Below are 18,780 nucleotides of genomic sequence, written 5' to 3' on the forward strand. Positions count from 1 at the left end.
AAAGAAATGTACCTTGAGATACACAATCAATCGTCATCTATGTAACTTCCAATGGGAACACCCTTAAAGTGAGTTTCAAACTTCTTTTCACGTTTTCTCAAAAGTGCAATACTTAGCATGTGTATGCTTGATGATTTTTAAAAAAAAAAAGTACGTGGCCTAGGGCCATGATTTTTTTTGTATTAGATAGCTTATTTAATGCAGATTTAGGATCTGTGCCTAACTCAATACCTGCCATAAGGGCCTTTCTGTGATGGATTGTCACATATAAACTTATTACTTTTTTCCTCATGAACGTATTAGTATGGATTTTATTTGATGATTGACCTTTGAACCATTTTAAGCCCTTGAGTTCCAGATATATATATACATATACATACATGTAGATCTGCAAGCCAAATACAGATACCTCTACCCACAGCCCACACCGGTGTTACTCTCGAGCCATCGTAGATAACGCTTTTTGTGGGGGCCTAAGATGTGTCTTGCAAATTTCATATCGATTTATCCCATAGCCCACTATTTGTCAACAAGCGGTTGCTGCTTCTGCGTCCTAACTAAATAGCCATGAGCTCGATGGCGGTTCTCAGATGTCAGAAGCATGTATATTTGTATAAGTCACATACAACTAGATGTCTTTCTACGCGTGGTGTAGCAATAAGAGTATAGTAGTGTCAAACAATTTGAATCCTAGACGTAAACCTAGTAAACGTTAAAGTGAATTATATGAGCCCGGTATCAATAAGACAAGGTTCCAGAGTGGCCTAGGATACTAAATAGTTGACCGTACACTCCTTACCTTAACAGCGGCTATCGGTCGAGAACGTGATGTATAGTGGAGGGCGAGGATAGCTCGAGGCCGCGCGCCAAGAGCAGCGCTTCTAACCAACTATTTTTTTCCAATACATGATGTAGCTGAACGACTACTGCAGTAGAGCAAGGCCTCTATAGAACCTTTTCACAGTAAACGTCAAAATGAGTTCTATGGCAAAATCAGCTCGGTGTCAATAAGACAGCGTTCTAGAAATTCCTTACCTTAATAGCGGCTGGCCGTCGAGAACGTGATGTATAGTGGGAGGTGAGGATAATTCGAGACCGCGCGCCAAGAGCAGCGCTTCGCTTCCGTCTTGTGCGGACTCGGACTCCGCCCCCGTGGGACTCGCGCCCATCATGGCCAGCACTTGGACTTCCACTATTGTTGCTGTGGAACAATTGCGCTCATTAGCATTCATGTAAAGTGTTTAGGATTCAAGATCAATAATAAAGGCTACTTGGTAAATGATTGGCTATTATTAATGAGATAATTATTGCGACTGCAATATCTATTTCATTTTTTCTTAACGTACATTACACACGCAACTCTATAGAGCGGTATTTTACAGTTACAAGAGTTTTGAATTGGGATTTTTCAATTAATGTTATGCGGAGAAAGGGGTTTCCGATGATCTGACAGACTAGCGTGACTTCCCACGCGAGATTCCTTATTTGAAATTATGCAAGATGTATGGAACAGTGGCGCCGTGTTGTCCATGACGGTCAATCCAAGCATGACAATGCCTGGTTCTCCTCCATAAATGATAGACGCATGAGGCGTCACGAGCAGGCCTCTAACCCCCGCCCATCTAGGGGAGCATACACCTGCGGCGCACACACGGCACAAGGGATCCTCTCTGGAATTGGGCTATACAGCCACGAACGTAAGTGTCGCAAGGATGCTGCTTGAATCATCTGTTATAGATGCAAAGGCCTGTTATTATTATCATGGAGCAGTACTCACAGAAGGTGAGCGGCGGTATGTCCAGGTCGGGCGCCAGCAGCCGCGAGGCGCACGACGCGCCCGCGTACACCAGCTCCATCTCCAGCGCGACCAGCCCTTGCCGCTGCGTCGTCAGCGGCGCGTCCTCGTAGCCGACGCATAGGCAGCAGAGATACACTCTCTACATGCATGGAGCGGTACTCACAGAAGGTGAGCGGCGGTATGTCCAGGTCGGGCGCCAGCAGCCGCGAGGCGCACGACGCGCCCGCGTACACCAGCTCCATCTCCAGCGCGACCAGCCCTTGCCGCTGCGTCGTCAGCGGCGCGTCCTCGTAGCCGACGCACAGGCAGCAGAGATACACTCTCTACATGCATGGAGCGGTACTCACAGAAGGTGAGCGGCGGTATGTCCAGGTCGGGCGCCAGCAGCCGCGAGGCGCACGACGCGCCCGCGTACACCAGCTCCATCTCCAGCGCGACCAGCCCTTGCCGCTGCGTCGTCAGCGGCGCGTCCTCGTAGCCGACGCATAGGCAGCAGAGATACACTCTCTACATGCATGGAGCGGTACTCACAGAAGGTGAGCGGCGGTATGTCCAGGTCGGGCGCCAGCAGCCGCGAGGCGCACGACGCGCCCGCGTACACCAGCTCCATCTCCAGCGCGACCAGCCCTTGCCGCTGCGTCGTCAGCGGCGCGTCCTCGTAGCCGACGCATAGGCAGCGGAAACCAAAGCGGTTGTCCTCGCTACTGGATTTAATAAGACAGATAAGATAAATATCAAGGAAAAGTCAAAATTTGTAATGGCGCCCACACCTGGCTGTTAAAAATATTGTATAACACGGTTTAATACCCCTTAAACCTACAACTTACTATATATGTAAGGCCGATAGTCCACTATCATATGTTTATCATAGAAATATGATCATAGGTCTGTATGCCTCCCTTTTTCTCGAACGTGAAGAAAAAGGACGGCATGTTACCTATGATCAAATTTCTTTGATAAACATATGATAGTGGACTATCGGCCTAAGGTTTGAGTGCACGCTCATATTGCTCGTACGGCGTGCATGTCAATCAATTGAAGGTCATACAAGTGTCCTGAGTCGATGCTGCTTATAGTGGACGCACGCTCGCGCGCCCCGTCGAACGCTCTACTCCGAAGCGTCCACTGAAGCAGACCACGGACACTGGCGATCAAATATATGAAAGAGGCGCGTTCCTAGCACACAGTCCAAGCTCGTATAGGTGAACGCGTACTATGCTTGTATGAGTGAAATATGACAGGTCGACTGTCCGCGTTTTTGACAGGCGGTAACTGTGAGGTAACCGAGAGGGGGTGGGCGGCACTTTCAGCGGGGAGCGGGAGTGGCCATACTGTACGATAGTACTCTTTATTATACTGTGACTTAGGTGTCACTCTAAAACTTGTTATATAAAAGTAAACCTAAAACCTTATAGGGCTTGTGTTTCGGAGGTTCCAGGACAATATGCCTAATCAGAAACAAGACCATTCGATTCAACATGTCTATACCGCTTTGTGGCTTAGGCGTGTAGTTGAGATTTAAAGCTCTAAATCAGGAAATTCGGGGTAAGTAGAATAAAACCCTAATTACTTACTGGTTGGTCTTGTTATATTCGGTGAGGTAGTCAGATGCTGTCTCCAAAGAGAATATAACTTCATTTCCGGGCACTAGTAAAGCTTTTTGCGGCCATTCAGAAACACTGCAACAAAAAAAGCATGTTTATGAATTCTTACAGATACACAAAATTTAAATTAAAAAAAAACCGACATGGTGGATCGATAACCAACAAACATAATTAACACTCCCGGCTAATTCAACTTTCAAACAAAAAAAAAAGTAAATTTACTCGTAAATCGGTTCATCCGTTCGGGAGCTATAATTCCACAGACAGACAGACCGACATGAAACTTATAGAACTCGTCGTTTTAGCGTCGGTGGTTAAAAACTTAAGTTCTCTCATGCCACTGCCTTTACCACAGTACACGGTTTGTGCAGTAGACAAAATACCGGCTCCATGAGCGGCAGTTGTTTATATTGACAACGTTTCAAAATTTTCAATGTCCCTAAATCGAAAACCATTTCGAGATATACGCTTGTAGATCACATAAATATTTTTTTTATTTTTTTTTCCGTATTTTTAGTGTAAAAAATCTTAAAAATAGTTTAAAGGGGAAGTGACGTCAAATAGCTGATTTAGAGCTGCCACTATAACAAAAAAATCTTCCAGTTGGGATGTCACTTGAGTTTGACAGTGACACTTATCACAGTTCGTAGCAAAGATATTAAAAATTTCATGGCTTAGTCTATGGTTCGTAGTCATTCACTATAGGTTGACAGTGACATATGACAGTCAGACATACCGGACTGTTTGAGCTGACAGTTAAAACTATTTTTTTTAGAAATGATTTTGTCGTTTTCTTAGTTGTATGAAACAACACATGTGACGTCACGAAGCTGTGTCTTGACGTTTGTAACTTACGCTCTTTCTGCTCGAAGTAGTAATAAGAAGGGATTTTCTCATTAAAATAGCAGTTTTTGGAAAAATAAAAAAATACGTGTATCTTTTAGTATTGAGTTCTTTCAAACCAAACAATAAAAAGTAGTACTCAAAAATATGAAATGTTGTCAATTCTGCTCCTTAGTATGTAATCCTAGAGCGTCTAAGTAGTAAGTACCTAGCTTAACAGAAAATCGAGCTATGGTTTATGGAATTATTTCTGGTAACACGAGAACAGCGGCGAGGACTGAATGTGAATATGAAATGTTTTTTTTTAATGAAATAGTTAGCAAACGAGCAGACGAGCCGCCTGATGGGAAGCAGTCATCACCGCCCATGGACATAAGCAACATCGGGGGAGCCACTTATGCGTTGCCGACCTTTGAGAACCCTAAATACCTGCTTCTTGAAAAACCCCATATCATAGCGCAAGGGAAACACCTCAGGAAGTAGCTCATTCCACATTTTGCACGTTCTGGACAAAAACGAGCGACAGGCCCATTATTGTCCCGGATTTGTAAGTTCACATTTTTGACACATTTGTTTTGAAGTATGTTGCGATGTGGCTAAGACGCATCGTTTGCCAAATCTAACGATTAATTTCGAATTGGTTGAATCGATTAGGCCCTATGTACAAGGAGGCGCTTATACAAATATACGATTTCTATCAACTTACTGAAATGTCATTTGAATCGAAATGACAGACTGCCACAGCACTAGTTTAAAAATAAAAATGAATGATAAATGACATAATAACCAGTCCAGCCCGCGCGACCATATTCCGGTCAACCGTCCGGGTTTTTAAGCGACGCGCGCAGCGCGCTGCGCATTCACAACTTTTTACAAAAACGTCTGTATCTTCTAAACTACAGAAGTATAGTTAAAAAAAAAATACTTCGGTATAAATGAACGTACAGTACTTGAAATAAAATTATAGTGATAGTAAAATATGTATGATTATATACTATAAATCAAGGTTAAACTCATGTAATCGAAAAAAAAATGAAGAATTTTTTTATTTCACTATTACTTAAATTACAGGAAATTTTGAGCGATGACCCCCTTTTTAGGGTTCCGTAGTCAACTAGGAACCCTTATAGTTTCGCCATGTCTGTCTGTCCGTCCGTCCGTCCGCGGATAATCTCAGTAACCGCAAGCACTAGAAAGCTGAAATTTGGTACCAATATGTATATCAATCACGCCAACAAAGTGCAAAAATAAAAAATGGAAAAAAATGTTTTATTAGGGTACCCCTCCTACATGTAAAGTGGGGGCTGATTTTTTTTTCATTCCAACCCCAACGTGTGATATATTGTTGGATAGGTATTTAAAAATGAATAAGGGTTTACTAAGATCGTTTTTTGATAATATGAATATTTTCGGAAATAATCGCTCCTAAAGGAAAAAAAAGTGCGTCCCCCCTCCCCTCTAACTTTTGAACCATAAGTTTAAAAAATTATGAAAAAAATCACAAAAGTAGAACTAGACTTTCTAGGAAAATTGTTTTGAACTTGATAGGTTCAGTAGTTTTTGAGAAAATTACGGAAAACTACGGAACCCTACACTGAGCGTGGCCCGACACGCTCTTGGCCGGTTTTTTTATTACGTATTAGAGAAATATACTATTTTACCTTTATAATGATACCACAACCAATACATACAGTTCTCATGAAGATATCCAAAAAAAATTAAACAAATTCAAAATCAAACACAAACACGCGGATAAGCAAATCCTGCGTGATAAATTAATATCGTAAAATACTCACTAACGAAGATCCGCAAAAATGTAACATGTGCTAGATTATGTTTAAAGTAAGCGAAATATTGTTTTTAAGTACTTGATTTTTTTAAATATTATTACAGGATTTTATTTAAAATTTCATTAGGTTGCGTGAGTTTACGTATTGTGGATACTGTCATGTGACAAAAAGAGGTTCTTACAAATCTGGGACAATAGTTCTTGGTTTGCCACATGTCGAGAAAGTGAGGATGAACTTTGTTTCTTTGGCGGGAGGCGCGGTGATAAAAGCGCAACGGTGGCACCAAGTCAAAGAGTTCATCAGAAGCTTCCCCGTTGTACAGACGGTAGAACAATGTTTGGTTTGATGATAGTAGCTCACATGTTGGCCAGCTTGGGCGTGACGCTGACGTAGGTGCAGTTGTAGTGCATGCAGGGCGCGTCGTCCGCGTCGTCGCCCAGCTCCTCCGCCTCGCCCGACTCTGAGGTCAGCTGCACCAGGCGCTGCTAAAACAGACGGAATAAAGCGTCAGTCAGTATGGACTTCATTCGAAAAACAAAAAAGTTAATTTAAGAATTAAATTTATTTGGGTGAATCAACTTTTTCTTCCCTGTTATTGCCATGGTTACAATTATGCTTCTCAAACTATGCAAACATTCATTTTTCTGGTGTTAACAAGCCCTTTCCTTAATTTGACACCTACAAACATGGACTACATGTTGCATGCTTGCGTAGTTTAAGTAGCATAATTTTGCATAAAACCAGCGTGACTCAGGTTACCGTAACCGTGGCAATAACAGGCAAGAAAAAGTTGATTCACCCATTTATGACAAAATCCAGGGTAAAACGGACTTACGGAACTCACGTACTGAAAAAATATATCACGCCTAAAACGGTGCATATTATTTATCTTTTGGTTCTATAAATCTACGATGTAAACAGAAAAGACGCAAACAAGTTAGCCGTACAACTTAATATACATATATGACTGTTTGCAAAACAGGAGCGATTAAAAATAAAGGCAGTGAGGAAAAATGTAGAGCGATAAAAGCAGTTTCGTGTAACCCTACTAGCGTGTAGAGCGTCCCTTATCATCAGTGATGGGCACTGCGATGCGGCGAGTCGTGCAGTGGCAGTGATTCTAGGGTGCACCCGCGTCGGCATAGATTGTTATCCCCTTATTTATAAACATTTACTAAAGTTATCAAGGTGATAAAGTTTGTTTGTCCCTTTCTATCACACCAATACGTCAGAAAGGGACAAACTAACTTTATCGGCTTGATAACTTTAGTGAACGTTTATGAATAAGGGGGTTAGTGTCGCGATACTCGGGTTTTTTTATTCTGAATTCTGCGGTGAGGCACCATCCGTGTCAATCACGGCTTATCAAAATGGAATGAATGAATGAACGACGCGCTACCTTATATACCTTGCGGAACGGCGGGTCCTGCGCACGGGAGTCGTGCGAGCAGTGGCAGCGGTTCTTGGGCGCGCCCGCGACGGCGTAGATCGTCAGCGTGTCTTCGGGCTGCGCCGTGATGCTGCGCGGGTCCATCTCCAGCACCAACCAGGATACGTTTGGGGGAAACAACACCCTGGGTAAATTAAACATTAATTGTTATTTAGGAGTTCTGTAGCATTTTCGATCGCCTTACGGTCTGGCCACGTTGGTCTAAGGCGAAAGCGCCGAGCGGCAGGCATAGGTGCTAATGAAGTCCCATCGCTGTGTCTCACTCCTGTTGAGTTGAGCAAGTCGAGAGTTGAAATATTCAATATGGCGGACATAAGGATTCGGAGCTTTCGGAAGTTTACAACTCAATAAGCTAACAGGGCGAACAAGTGTACCTCATATTAGTGACAGTGGCCTGCTTGTAAGGGTGGTCGCTTTCTAGCCACGTGTAATAGTGCGTGGTGGTTGTCGTGGGGCCTTCCTCCGAGGACGGCACCAGTAGATTCATGGCCGCCACGTGGGGTAGCAGCTTGTGGATCATTTCTAACAATTGAATCACGCTCTGAAACAATAGCATTATTCATTAGTAACTTCTTAACAATTTATAATAAGTAAAATTTAAAGTAAACTATCAACAAATAATGAAAGAATACGGGATAAGGAGGTTCTTTATCCTTTTTTCCGTTCTAAAGCAAAACAATGCACATTATTGCTGAGACACGGCGGCGTTCCGGCGCAGGTCCTCGGCCGTCAGCTCGTTGTATAGCGTGCTGAACAGCAGTGGTAACACGTAGGGTGGATATATCATCCGTTAGTAACTATGTCTAAAGGATCCCCCACCTTGGAGTCGTCCAGCCCCTCCAAGTGCGCCAGCGTGTATGGGATGAGCGTGTTGATGGCGGGCGAGTGCTGCAGCACGGTGGCGTTCCGGCGCAGGTCCTCGGCCGTCAGCTCGTTGCGCAACGTACTAAATAGCTCAGCGCCGCGATCCATAACTACTGCCGCCACGCGCAGGGTGATAGCGCGTAGGGCCGATATAAGCGTGTCAGCGCTTTCCGAACTGTTTGCTACGGACTTTGACGTACTGAAAATAAAACATTGCAATTTCTTAAAACACTCTCAACTCGACAAACTTAACTCCAAGGACAAGTACACAGTGCTTATGAATAAACTAACTTGCATCACCACTAGGTGGACAAGTTGCACAAATTATCAATAAAAATTACAAATGGCGGACTTAACGCCTATGTGGTCGCTTATGTGGGAAGTAAGCCAAGAACTGAATGGATAGGATGTTACCTGTAATAAATAAGGCAAGGGATCTGTCCCCTAGCCAACGTCGTCCCGTTAAAGCTCAGCGAACAGGAGGCGAACCGGAACGTGGTGCCGTCGGGGCCCTTGACCGAAGGCAAGCCACAGTCGCCGTTGGCTGTGCGCCCGCCGTGATTACATAGTCTGACGGCGTAGCGTAGGTCCTCCTGCAAGCCTCGAACATGTTAAAGTGTTATTTTCTAGTACATAGTAAGTAAAAAGCGTGAAAACAAAAGTGACTAGCAAAGATCTGTTAGGTATAAATTACCGTCACGCTTAACAACACATCGTCATTCTTCCCGTACTTAGCTACTTTCCGACTTAAGGAATTTACCATGAGCTCGCTTTAATTTAGTCGGTCCGCCTCATTGGCGATCTTCCTCTAGCCCAATTACCTCCCACTCGCACGATGATGGATGCCTATACAATACTAAACCTTACGCAAACGTCTGTCAAGAGCTAGCTACACAAACTGGAACCTCTCATCGAACTTATGCTCACTGCCAAAGAGTGGAATTCCTTGCCGGTAGCTATATTTCCGAGCTCGCATAACCCGGCAACCTTCAAATCAAGGTTGAACAGGTATCTTCTGGGCGAGCTCACTCCACCGTAGTGCACGTCTTTGCCTTTGGCTAGTCTGTTGCCAAGAATAAGCCCGTTTATAATAAAAAAAAAAAAAAAAAACCTCGCACTAACTTTCAAAGGGACGGGCCGATCGAACTTGAGCTGCACCATGTCGTGCTGGCAATCGGAAGCCGAGAAAGCCCCGTGCGCCACTTCGACGCTGACCCAGCAGTGTGCCGGGTTCGACTCTTCGCCTGACGCCCGCAACTGCTGTAAACATGCTGCAAATAAATCTTTGTCGATGGTTTACGTATTCATCTAGCCATAGTCATAAAGAATTTTACTAAGAATCAGCCATCCTACGCTCGACAGGTGTTAACTACGCATGAATTTCGTCACTTTTCAGTATGGTGATCCTTATTTTGGGTGCGTGCTGGTTCACGTGAAGCGGACACGATGTAATGGTTGAGGTGACCAACAGCTCGATGGAGTACTCGTAATTCTACGCCGACGCCGACTATGACGCCGGCATGACGCCGGGCCGGTCCACGGTGAAGCAGATGGTGTCCTGGGCTGCCGTTGCCCGTATTCCACGCTCGCGATTGGTTCACGTGAAAATGGTAAAATTGTTGAGGTTACCGACTCTGAATCATGTAATAACTGTTACCCGAACATCATGCAACAGCTCGATGGAGTACTCGTAATTCCCGACGCCGCCGAACACCCCGACGCCGACTAGCATGACGCCGGGCCGGTCCACGGTGAAGCAGATGGCGTCGGGGCTGCCGTTGCCCGTGTTCCATGCTCGCGATTGGTTCACGCGCATGAAGCGAGATGGTGTGGTGAGGTGCTTCACTGCGTTGGTATCTAGGTCCTCCTTAAAGAAAAACGGGTGAATTTTAATTTTCCACTCATTTCTCTTGTCTTTTTATACTTTTTTTTCCCTTACATAAGCACTAGCTTTTGCCCGCGGCTTCGCACGCGTTAGAAAGAGACAAAAAGTAACCTATGTCACTCTCCATCCCTTCAACTATCTCCACTTAAAAAATCACGTCAATTCGTCGCTCCGTTTGACCGTGAAAGACGGACAAATAAACAAACACACACACTTTCCCATTTATAATATTAGTATGGATTATAAAAGTGACAAACCTCTTTTATTACTAAACGTTTTTAAAAGATATGAAGCAACGTAATCAAAATAAAGTAAACGATCGTATATGACTGTCATACATAATTGTTACATATTCGCCATGACTCATTTTACAAATATATTTTTCAATGAATAGTTGCGTCTTAATCGCTAATCATATGTCTAATGCTAATAAAATTTAGGTATATTTTGTTTATGACGTGCCAGTTGTGACTGAACTTATCTTAATATATTAAGTCATGACAAATTAGTTAGGGTTACATTCCAGGTCACATCTATCTGCTATCAGGACAGGAGCAGGCCCTTTATCTGTTTAAAGGTTTATATTAATTATTATAACTGAGTCGGCAATAGTGCTCATCATCATTCTCTTGCCCTTAGCCCAATTACTTAGGGTCGGCGCAGCTTGTCTTTTTCTTCCATACCACGCAATCGGACGACATCTCAAGTAGTGCTTAAATCATAAAGTCTGCCGGTTAATATAGATGTGCTTTGTCACATTGTAACTAACCCTAATATTCGTGGCGCTATGTGACAGCTCCGCTGATCTGCTGCTTAACGGGGATCGTCTGATATAGATACCGTGCACTACGACAACGCCACAGCGGTTGCAACTATAGGCGTGTTTAGTCACATTGCAACTTACCCTAATATTAGTGGCGCTATGTGACAGCTCCGCGATGATCCTGGCAGCGAACTTGCAGCAGTAGTCAGCTAGTCGCTCGTTCTGCTTGATCTCGCCGTGGTCGTGCGGCTGCCCGCACTGGCGCGTCATCATCTGCTGCTTGACGGGGATCGTGACGATATCCAGCAGGTAGGGGACTACGTCGAAGAGGTGCCATTCTGTGTGGCTGGCCTTGGCGTCGGTGGCGTCTGCTTGCTAAACAGAAACAAAAGAAAAACGTGCATATCGTTGCATTTATCACGTAGGCAACATGTATAATATATGTTGCTATTTTTTCTTGCTACGTATTTTTTTAGGTATCTAGATCGACACCGAGTATGATGATTATTTATTATTAGACGTCTACATGTTATACATTCGTAAACAAGCGACGAAGTTTAAAGGGCGTTTATAGGGCTGGCGAACTTTAGAAAAAATACGAATAACGAACCCTATCGTAGCTGGCGACAACAGCGCCCGGTTTTGATCAAAATTTGATTCAAATATTACGGGTTTTTAAGCCCGTTACCTACTACTTTCCAAAACATAACATCTTCGTAACTTAAATCTAAACAAAATACTCACTTTGACTGCATGACTGTTGTTTGCTCTTGGTGGAACGGGAGGTGGTTTCTGCGCGTGAGATGATCGTGGGACCGTCGCTGACTTGGACGGGACTTCTTTTACCACCTGTTCACAAAAATAAATTTATTACAACTTCCTCCTTTGTATTTTATCAGTACGTACCAATTAGAATCCTAGGCCACTCTAGAACCCTGTTAATCCTGTCATATTGACACCGTGCTTTATTTGATATAGAAGTTAGTTTGACTTTTACTGTGAAAGGGTTCTGCAATATTTATCGCCGTATGGGGATTGGGGCAGATAAATAGCTCTTCATAGATGTACCTTGGACTCCGGCCGGCGTGGTTCGTTCAGACTGACGCAGCTCTGCGTCACGGGCACTATGTACTGCAGCACGTCACGCAGACTCCGTGAGCCGCATAACGCCGCACAAGTGGCTGTCAGTTCTCGAATTTGGGCGGGGGGTACTACTCCATCCTACAATCATATACAAATAGATAAATTATTATAACTGTTGGGATGGTTACGAATGAGAAATAATTCCAATAATCTATATATCAACGCCTAACTACATAATTTACGGATGTATATCTAGATTCCTAAAGATCTTTCTTCGATTTTTAGATCACCTAATATTTTTTGGCATAATGATCATTTGGCCTAATTTAAATGTCCTAATATTGTTTCGCCTAACGCCGTTAAAACTCACTTTTTTAGAAGCGATTCGGATTTGTGTGAGGTCACGGTTCTAACCTAACCTAAACCTACCTTTCTAACAGCGAATCGGTTCTGGGTAATGTCATTTTTGGGGCAAAATTTAAAATCAAATATCGTTATATCAACGCCAAGTGATTTTCGAACAAACGTCATTAGGAATGTAGAGGTAGTCCCATAATTTACAAATTATAGAGAAAAATAAGATTAATTACTGCCTTACCTTCACATAAAATAATAGTGAGCAAAGATGATTCCATTTCAAACTTGGAGTCGGGAAGAAAGCATGGAAGCACGCAGTGATTGTCTCGTGGCACTCTTGTAGTATAGAATTAGTCATCTCCAGGGCAAACTGTACAAAGCATATCCTATGCGTCTTGTTCTTGCCAGGCTTTCGCGGCAGCATCGCACAGGTCGGAGTTTGATCCGTCATTATTGCTTGAATTAAATTTCTCACATCAGCGATGGCGTCAAAATATGACATGTACTCGTGTGAGTTTCTCTTCTTATTGTTTTGTGGATAAATTTCATTGACGTAAGACCTAACTAATCTTAAACATGCTCGAATTATGTAGACTAGTCTTTTTTGATGTTTCATAACAGTTAATTTTTGATAATTGATTGGAATTTGGCCATTTGTATCTAAAACGATTTCTTTAAAAGTGTTCCAGCTCCACTGTAGAAGAGTTATAAGCGAACGGAAGCACGACACAGTGACTTTTCTTGATATGTTTTTGGTTAGAACTATGACGGGGTCGCCGGAGTCGACGTGTCGGACGGGCAGGGAGTGGTCGAGGCTGACGGTGTTGTAGAGCAGGCAGGGGATCTGGCCCGCGTTCACGTCAGTTCCGTTGTTAGACTTTTTGGACGTTTTAAAATGGAATCCTATCTCGTCGTTGATAACCATGGCTTGGCCGGACGAGCCGCAGTCGGAGGAAGGGCCATTGATGCACGCCCACGCGACGTACCACCTGTTAGCCTGAGGAGCAACACAAAAGTATTCAACAGAAACTTTTTCCCAAAAAACCGGCCAAGAGTGTGTCGGGTCATGCTCAGTGTAGGGTTCCGTAGTTTCCCGTATTTTTTTCAAAAACTGTTAATAAGATCAAAATAATTTTCCTAGAAAGTTTTTATAAAGTTCTACTTTTGTGATTTTTTTCATATTTTTTTAAACATATGGTTCAAAGTTAGAGGGGGGGGGGACACTTTTTTTTACTTTAGGAGAGATTATTTCCAAAAATATTAATTTTATTTATTCATTTTTAAATACCTACCCAACAACATATCACACGTTGGGGTTGGAATGAAAAAAAAATCAGTCCCCACTTTACATCATAGGGGGCCCTAACAAAAAAAAAAAAAAACCTTTTCATTTTACCATTTTGTCGACGTGATTGATATACATATTGGACATGGCGAAACTATAAGGGTTCCTAGTTGACTACGGAACCCTAAAAGTGATGTCCAAGTATAATAACACTAGCTTTTTCCCACGGCTTCGCTCGCTTTAGAATGAGATAAAAAGTATCCTATGTCACTCTCCATCCCTTCAACTATCTCCACTTAAAAAATCACGTCAATTCGTCGCTCCGTGTTGCCGTGAAAGACGGACAAACAAACAGACACACACTCTCCCATTTATAATATTAGGGCCACTTGCATCAACCACATTTGACAGACACATCATCGTCACGCAGCAGACGTCTATGAAACTTCCCATACAATAAAATTTAACGAACGGTTTAACGGAGACAGACGGGTTTGGTGCAACCAACCCTTAGTATGGATTATTATTAATAACTAGCTTTTGCCCACGGGTTCGCTCGCGTTAGACAGAGACAAAAAGTAGTACATGTCACTCTCCATCCCTTCAACTGTCTCCACCGAAAAAATCATGTCAATTCGTCTCCGTTTTGCCGTAAAAGACGGACAAACAAAAGAGACACACACTTTCCCATTTATAATATTAGTATGGACAAAGAGGATCGAGTTAATCGAGTATTATAGAGAATGGCTGTCAAAGTAAAATGTCTCATCACAGTGCATAGACTGCCATCTCTCGACACAAGCTTAAAACTTTTGAACCTCAGTTTTGACAATTTGGCCCATATTCTTAGCTTGATATGTTTTAAAATGTCAAATTTTAATATTAGCGCCATCTAGCCGAGCGTACCCCAAAGGTGTATCGCCATCTAGCTCACCGTACCTTTTTCTGTATGGTTTTGGGATACGTTTTTTTCTTAGACTTTATCGGTCTTTACGAAGTTATATAGGTCTTTGGTATGGATGTAGTAGAGTAGGTAGGTACCACTATCGGCACGGGCGCGTCAAAGAGCACGGGAAAGCGGTCCCTGGGCGCGCACTCGTAGACGACCTCCTCGCTCTCGGCCGCCAGCTCGCCGTCGCCCTCCTGGTCGCCGCCCTCGGGCCCGATGTCGAACAGCTTGATTCGCGCCGTGTAGTCGCCCCGCCCGCCGAACAGACCGAAACCGCCTGTAACAAAATAACAACACAAGTGTAACCATAGAGGAATCATCATCATCATAAACTTAAGAGTTAATCTCTTGTCGGTGGAGTATTTTCCAGCTTTTTCTATCCTGTGCCAGCTCTTTGACACTTTGATACGACACGGCCCCTACTTTTTCTTTTATTTGGTCCATGTAGCTGCGTCTGGGCTTTTGTAGACTTCTCTTACGTCCAATCCATCCCTCCAGAATAGTAATAAAAAAGTGGTCGTGTCGCATCAAATGTCCGATCATTTTTCCGCGTCTATTTTCAATCGTTTTCAGGATGGCTCGTCTTTCATTTACTCTTCGTAACACCTCCTCATTCGTAATCTTATCTCTCCAACTAATTCCCTCCATTCGTCTCCAGCACCACATTTCAAACGCTTCCATTCTCTTCCTATCTCTTAGGGTCATTGTCCACGTTTCACATCCATAAAGGGCTATACTCCAGATGTACACCTTGATCAGAAGTTTCTTGTTTTTGCATGACATACGGGATTTCAACAATTGTCTCTTCTGGTTGAAAGCTTTTTTTGCCATAGCAATCCTCGCAACGATGTCTGGTGTGCATCTAGAGTTCTCTGTAATTAAGCTGCCTAAATATTTAAAACTATTTACTTGTTGAATTGGCGTATTGTTGAGAACTATAGTAGGATGACTGCATAGAGGAATAAGGGCCAGTTGAACCAACCACATTAGACAGACAGATCATCGTCACGCAGCAGATTTCTATGGAACTTCTCATACAATACAATTTAACGAACGCTTTAACGGTGCCAGACGGTTTGGTGCAACCGGCCCTAAGGGAAGAGTTGTCTCCATACATCAGTAGGTAAATGCGGGTTATTTGTATGGGCATAGTCAATCACGCGTCAAATAGCGTGAATTATCAGTACCACTACTATACTAGGTGGCAACAGTGTGTCGTCTGCCAAAAATTTAATATTAGTACAGTTTACAACTTATATTACAAGCAGAAGGAATCCAAAACAGAATACTGATTAATACTATTGTAATTTTAGCTAAAAATTGGTGAGCATTAGACTCGTCGTGATATCTATTGAAAATAGCAGTACTGATAATTTACGCTAGTTGACGCGTGATTGTCGCTAGATGTCACTTAACTATGCCTTTACAAATAACTTGCATTTACTGATGTATGGAGTTCTTCCCTTACTTATTCCTCTATGGTGTAACTAATGCTTTATATGTAGAACAGACAAGAGTTAGGAAAGGAGCTCATTCCTTTAACATGATGAATAGCGATCGGGGTTTAGGTTACTATCGGGGATGAATATTATGTCAATAACCGGGTCCCTACAATACAAGCAGTGTCACTAAGCAATTGCCTCACGCAGCAAGCGGCCTATATAAATAAATAAATAAATAAATATTGGGGACACCTTACACAGATCAACTTAGTCCCAAACTAAGCAAGGCTTGTACTATGGGTGCTAAGCGATGATATACATACTTAAATAGATAAATACATACTTATGTACATAGAAAACATCCATGACTCAGGAACAAATATCTGTGCTCATCACACAAATAGATGCCCTTTCCGGGATTCGAACCCAGGACCGCGGCTCAGCAGGCAGGGTCACTACCGACTGAGCCAGACCTGTCGTCAATATAAAAGTGCCGAAAAGGGCCGAAGAATACTCGCCCGGTACGTCACGTGACTCACCTCTCTAAATTGTCTTCCGACTCTGTGAACCCGGCTAATATGTCATTGTTTTACAAAAAGTACCGCAGGATTAATAGCGTTGATATACCTCAATACGTGGTGGTGCGTAAGGACTAAATAATTTAACATACATACCTAAAAGAACGTCAGTGTCACACATGAACCGTATAGCTTCGACCGAGTGGCCCGAGTAGCCCCAACCACCGCCGTGGCTTTCGAAACGATTCACCGTGAGAAAGTCATCCTTCGCAGGAGCAACGGGAGAAGACTCGCTGTCTCTTTTACATTCCACTATGCACGGTCTAAAAAACAAGAAAATGAATTGTGGATCACTTTCATTAAAATCGCATGACTCTTTCTACTACACCATTAGCATAGGGACAATTGCGATAAATACTTGATGTAGAAGGAAAACATGAATACGATACTTACTTGGAATCATGTGCATATGTTAAAGAATCCAAACAGCCCAACAGATGCAGAGCCGCGTGTATTCTAGTAACAGAGCAAGAGAGCGCAGAAGGGATCGCCAACTCCTGGTTCAGTACGGACATATTCGACAATGCCACATTGTCTACCGGCCGGTCATCGTTACTGCAAATCACTTCAAAGTTTTCCAAATTCTTAAAATCTTCTAATCTTTTCATGCTGCCGTGGTTAGGATATTCGATTTCTCCATCATTAGGATAAAGTTCGGAGTCATTGTTGCAACACCTCTGTAGTTTGTGGGAGTCGAAAGCCAAAATGTTGTAGCACTTCATGACCCTCATTTGAGGTTGGTAGCACCAGAGAACATCGTACAGGGGATCGAGGCAGGCCAGAGTGTTCACGAAGTCCACCTGTTCGGAGCCCGTCCACGCGTTGCATGAACCGTCATTCTTGTTTATGGTTATACATTTGAATGTGTGCTCGGGTCTATTCGGCAAAATAACTAAAAAATACAAAAATAATGTATTCAGTGAGATAATATTCAGGGACGTAACATAATTAACGCGATATCGAAAGAAAAGATGAAAAATATGATTAAGTAAGAGCTACTAAATAATTAAGTGCCACAGTGTAAGTGTAATTAAGGCCTAAAAAATGCGATAGGAGGAACGATTCCACGTATGATTTGATAAACGACTTATATTATATATAATGTAAATTATCACCTATGGTATTACTATTGGCCGTTATAGTCGAACTGAAGAGCGTGTCTGTCTTTATAAGCGCCTGCGAGACTTGCACGAAAGTCTGGTCGCCTGAAGCGCTGAGCCACACGGCCTTGCAAGAATGCCTAGGGCCCAAGCGCGGGACGCGGCCCGGAGTGGCGTACCACACCGGACACCGGTCCGTTCGCGCTGGCTCGTCGATGCGTGGCCGTCCTAGGGCGCCTTTCTGTTAGGACAAAATAAGTTTGTACAAGTTGTTCTGATTTAATATTTCATAAGGAAAACGATTATGCGTCTATGAATTGCAATAGTAGAAGCGTTGTACTCGTAAGTGCATTTCAGGCCTTTAGATGTGCTGAACTCTTTCGTAAAGGTTCGTTCTACCGCTGTTCGATTAACAGAGAGCATATCAAACGCCCCGTATGATTTGCCGCGTCTGCACGCGCAGTGTTCCGTTGTATGTCGGAACATCGCTCGCGCCTTCCTGGCTGGCAAGCATGGTCGCGCGATAAATTATAAAGACATCAAGCCGTCATCGCACTATTTGTAAGCGCGATAGGGACGGCCAGATGATGTCTGCCAGGACTGGTTAACCTAAATATCAGCACCACAAGCGTGTCGATACCTGGTAGCTCCCGAAGGTGCACAGCTCGCCGTCCCTGGTGAGCACGGCGGTGTGGTTGCTGCCGGCAGCGATGGCGCTCGCACGCGGTACGCGGACGCGCACGACGCGATGGTGCGCCGATACGTCGCCGGCGCCCAGTTGACCATATTGATTCGAGCCGAACGTCAGCACTTCCCCTGTTATATTAAGTTAGATTTTATATTTTAAATACAATAAGAGCAACCCAATTGCAAACAAGATCAGAAACGCCTAAGATAATATCAATAAGTAAAGTAAAAACTAAAAACGAAATTTTTTATTGTGCGGTCCGAAATGGTGCAGTCCCGTGGACACGGAGACGACGCAGTGA

At 43.4% G+C, this 18,780-nt stretch overlaps 1 protein-coding gene across 1 annotated transcript in view; it reads right to left on the reverse strand.

Annotated features, from left to right (window-relative positions):
- LOC125240457 (E3 ubiquitin-protein ligase MYCBP2) overlaps positions 1-18,780 on the reverse strand; it is a 111,309-nt gene that overhangs the window by 85,695 nt on the left and 6,834 nt on the right. The window contains exons 15-33 of the mRNA XM_048148351.1: positions 18,432-18,607; positions 17,807-18,032; positions 17,085-17,583; positions 16,788-16,954; positions 14,764-14,948; positions 12,679-13,434; positions 12,066-12,218; positions 11,742-11,846; positions 11,139-11,372; positions 10,007-10,216; positions 9,472-9,609; positions 8,764-8,942; positions 8,305-8,548; positions 7,860-8,026; positions 7,444-7,609; positions 6,396-6,517; positions 3,373-3,477; positions 2,330-2,502; positions 1,036-1,201 (exon numbers count right to left, since the gene is read on the reverse strand). Of these exons, the coding sequence (XP_048004308.1) occupies positions 1,036-1,201; positions 2,330-2,502; positions 3,373-3,477; positions 6,396-6,517; positions 7,444-7,609; positions 7,860-8,026; positions 8,305-8,548; positions 8,764-8,942; positions 9,472-9,609; positions 10,007-10,216; positions 11,139-11,372; positions 11,742-11,846; positions 12,066-12,218; positions 12,679-13,434; positions 14,764-14,948; positions 16,788-16,954; positions 17,085-17,583; positions 17,807-18,032; positions 18,432-18,607 (4,171 nt within the window). The remainder of the gene's footprint in view (positions 1-1,035; positions 1,202-2,329; positions 2,503-3,372; positions 3,478-6,395; positions 6,518-7,443; positions 7,610-7,859; positions 8,027-8,304; positions 8,549-8,763; positions 8,943-9,471; positions 9,610-10,006; positions 10,217-11,138; positions 11,373-11,741; positions 11,847-12,065; positions 12,219-12,678; positions 13,435-14,763; positions 14,949-16,787; positions 16,955-17,084; positions 17,584-17,806; positions 18,033-18,431; positions 18,608-18,780) is intronic.

This window comes from Leguminivora glycinivorella, chromosome Z (genome assembly GCF_023078275.1).
Source record: "Leguminivora glycinivorella isolate SPB_JAAS2020 chromosome Z, LegGlyc_1.1, whole genome shotgun sequence".
In the NCBI taxonomy this organism is placed as follows: Eukaryota; Metazoa; Arthropoda; class Insecta; order Lepidoptera; family Tortricidae; genus Leguminivora; species Leguminivora glycinivorella.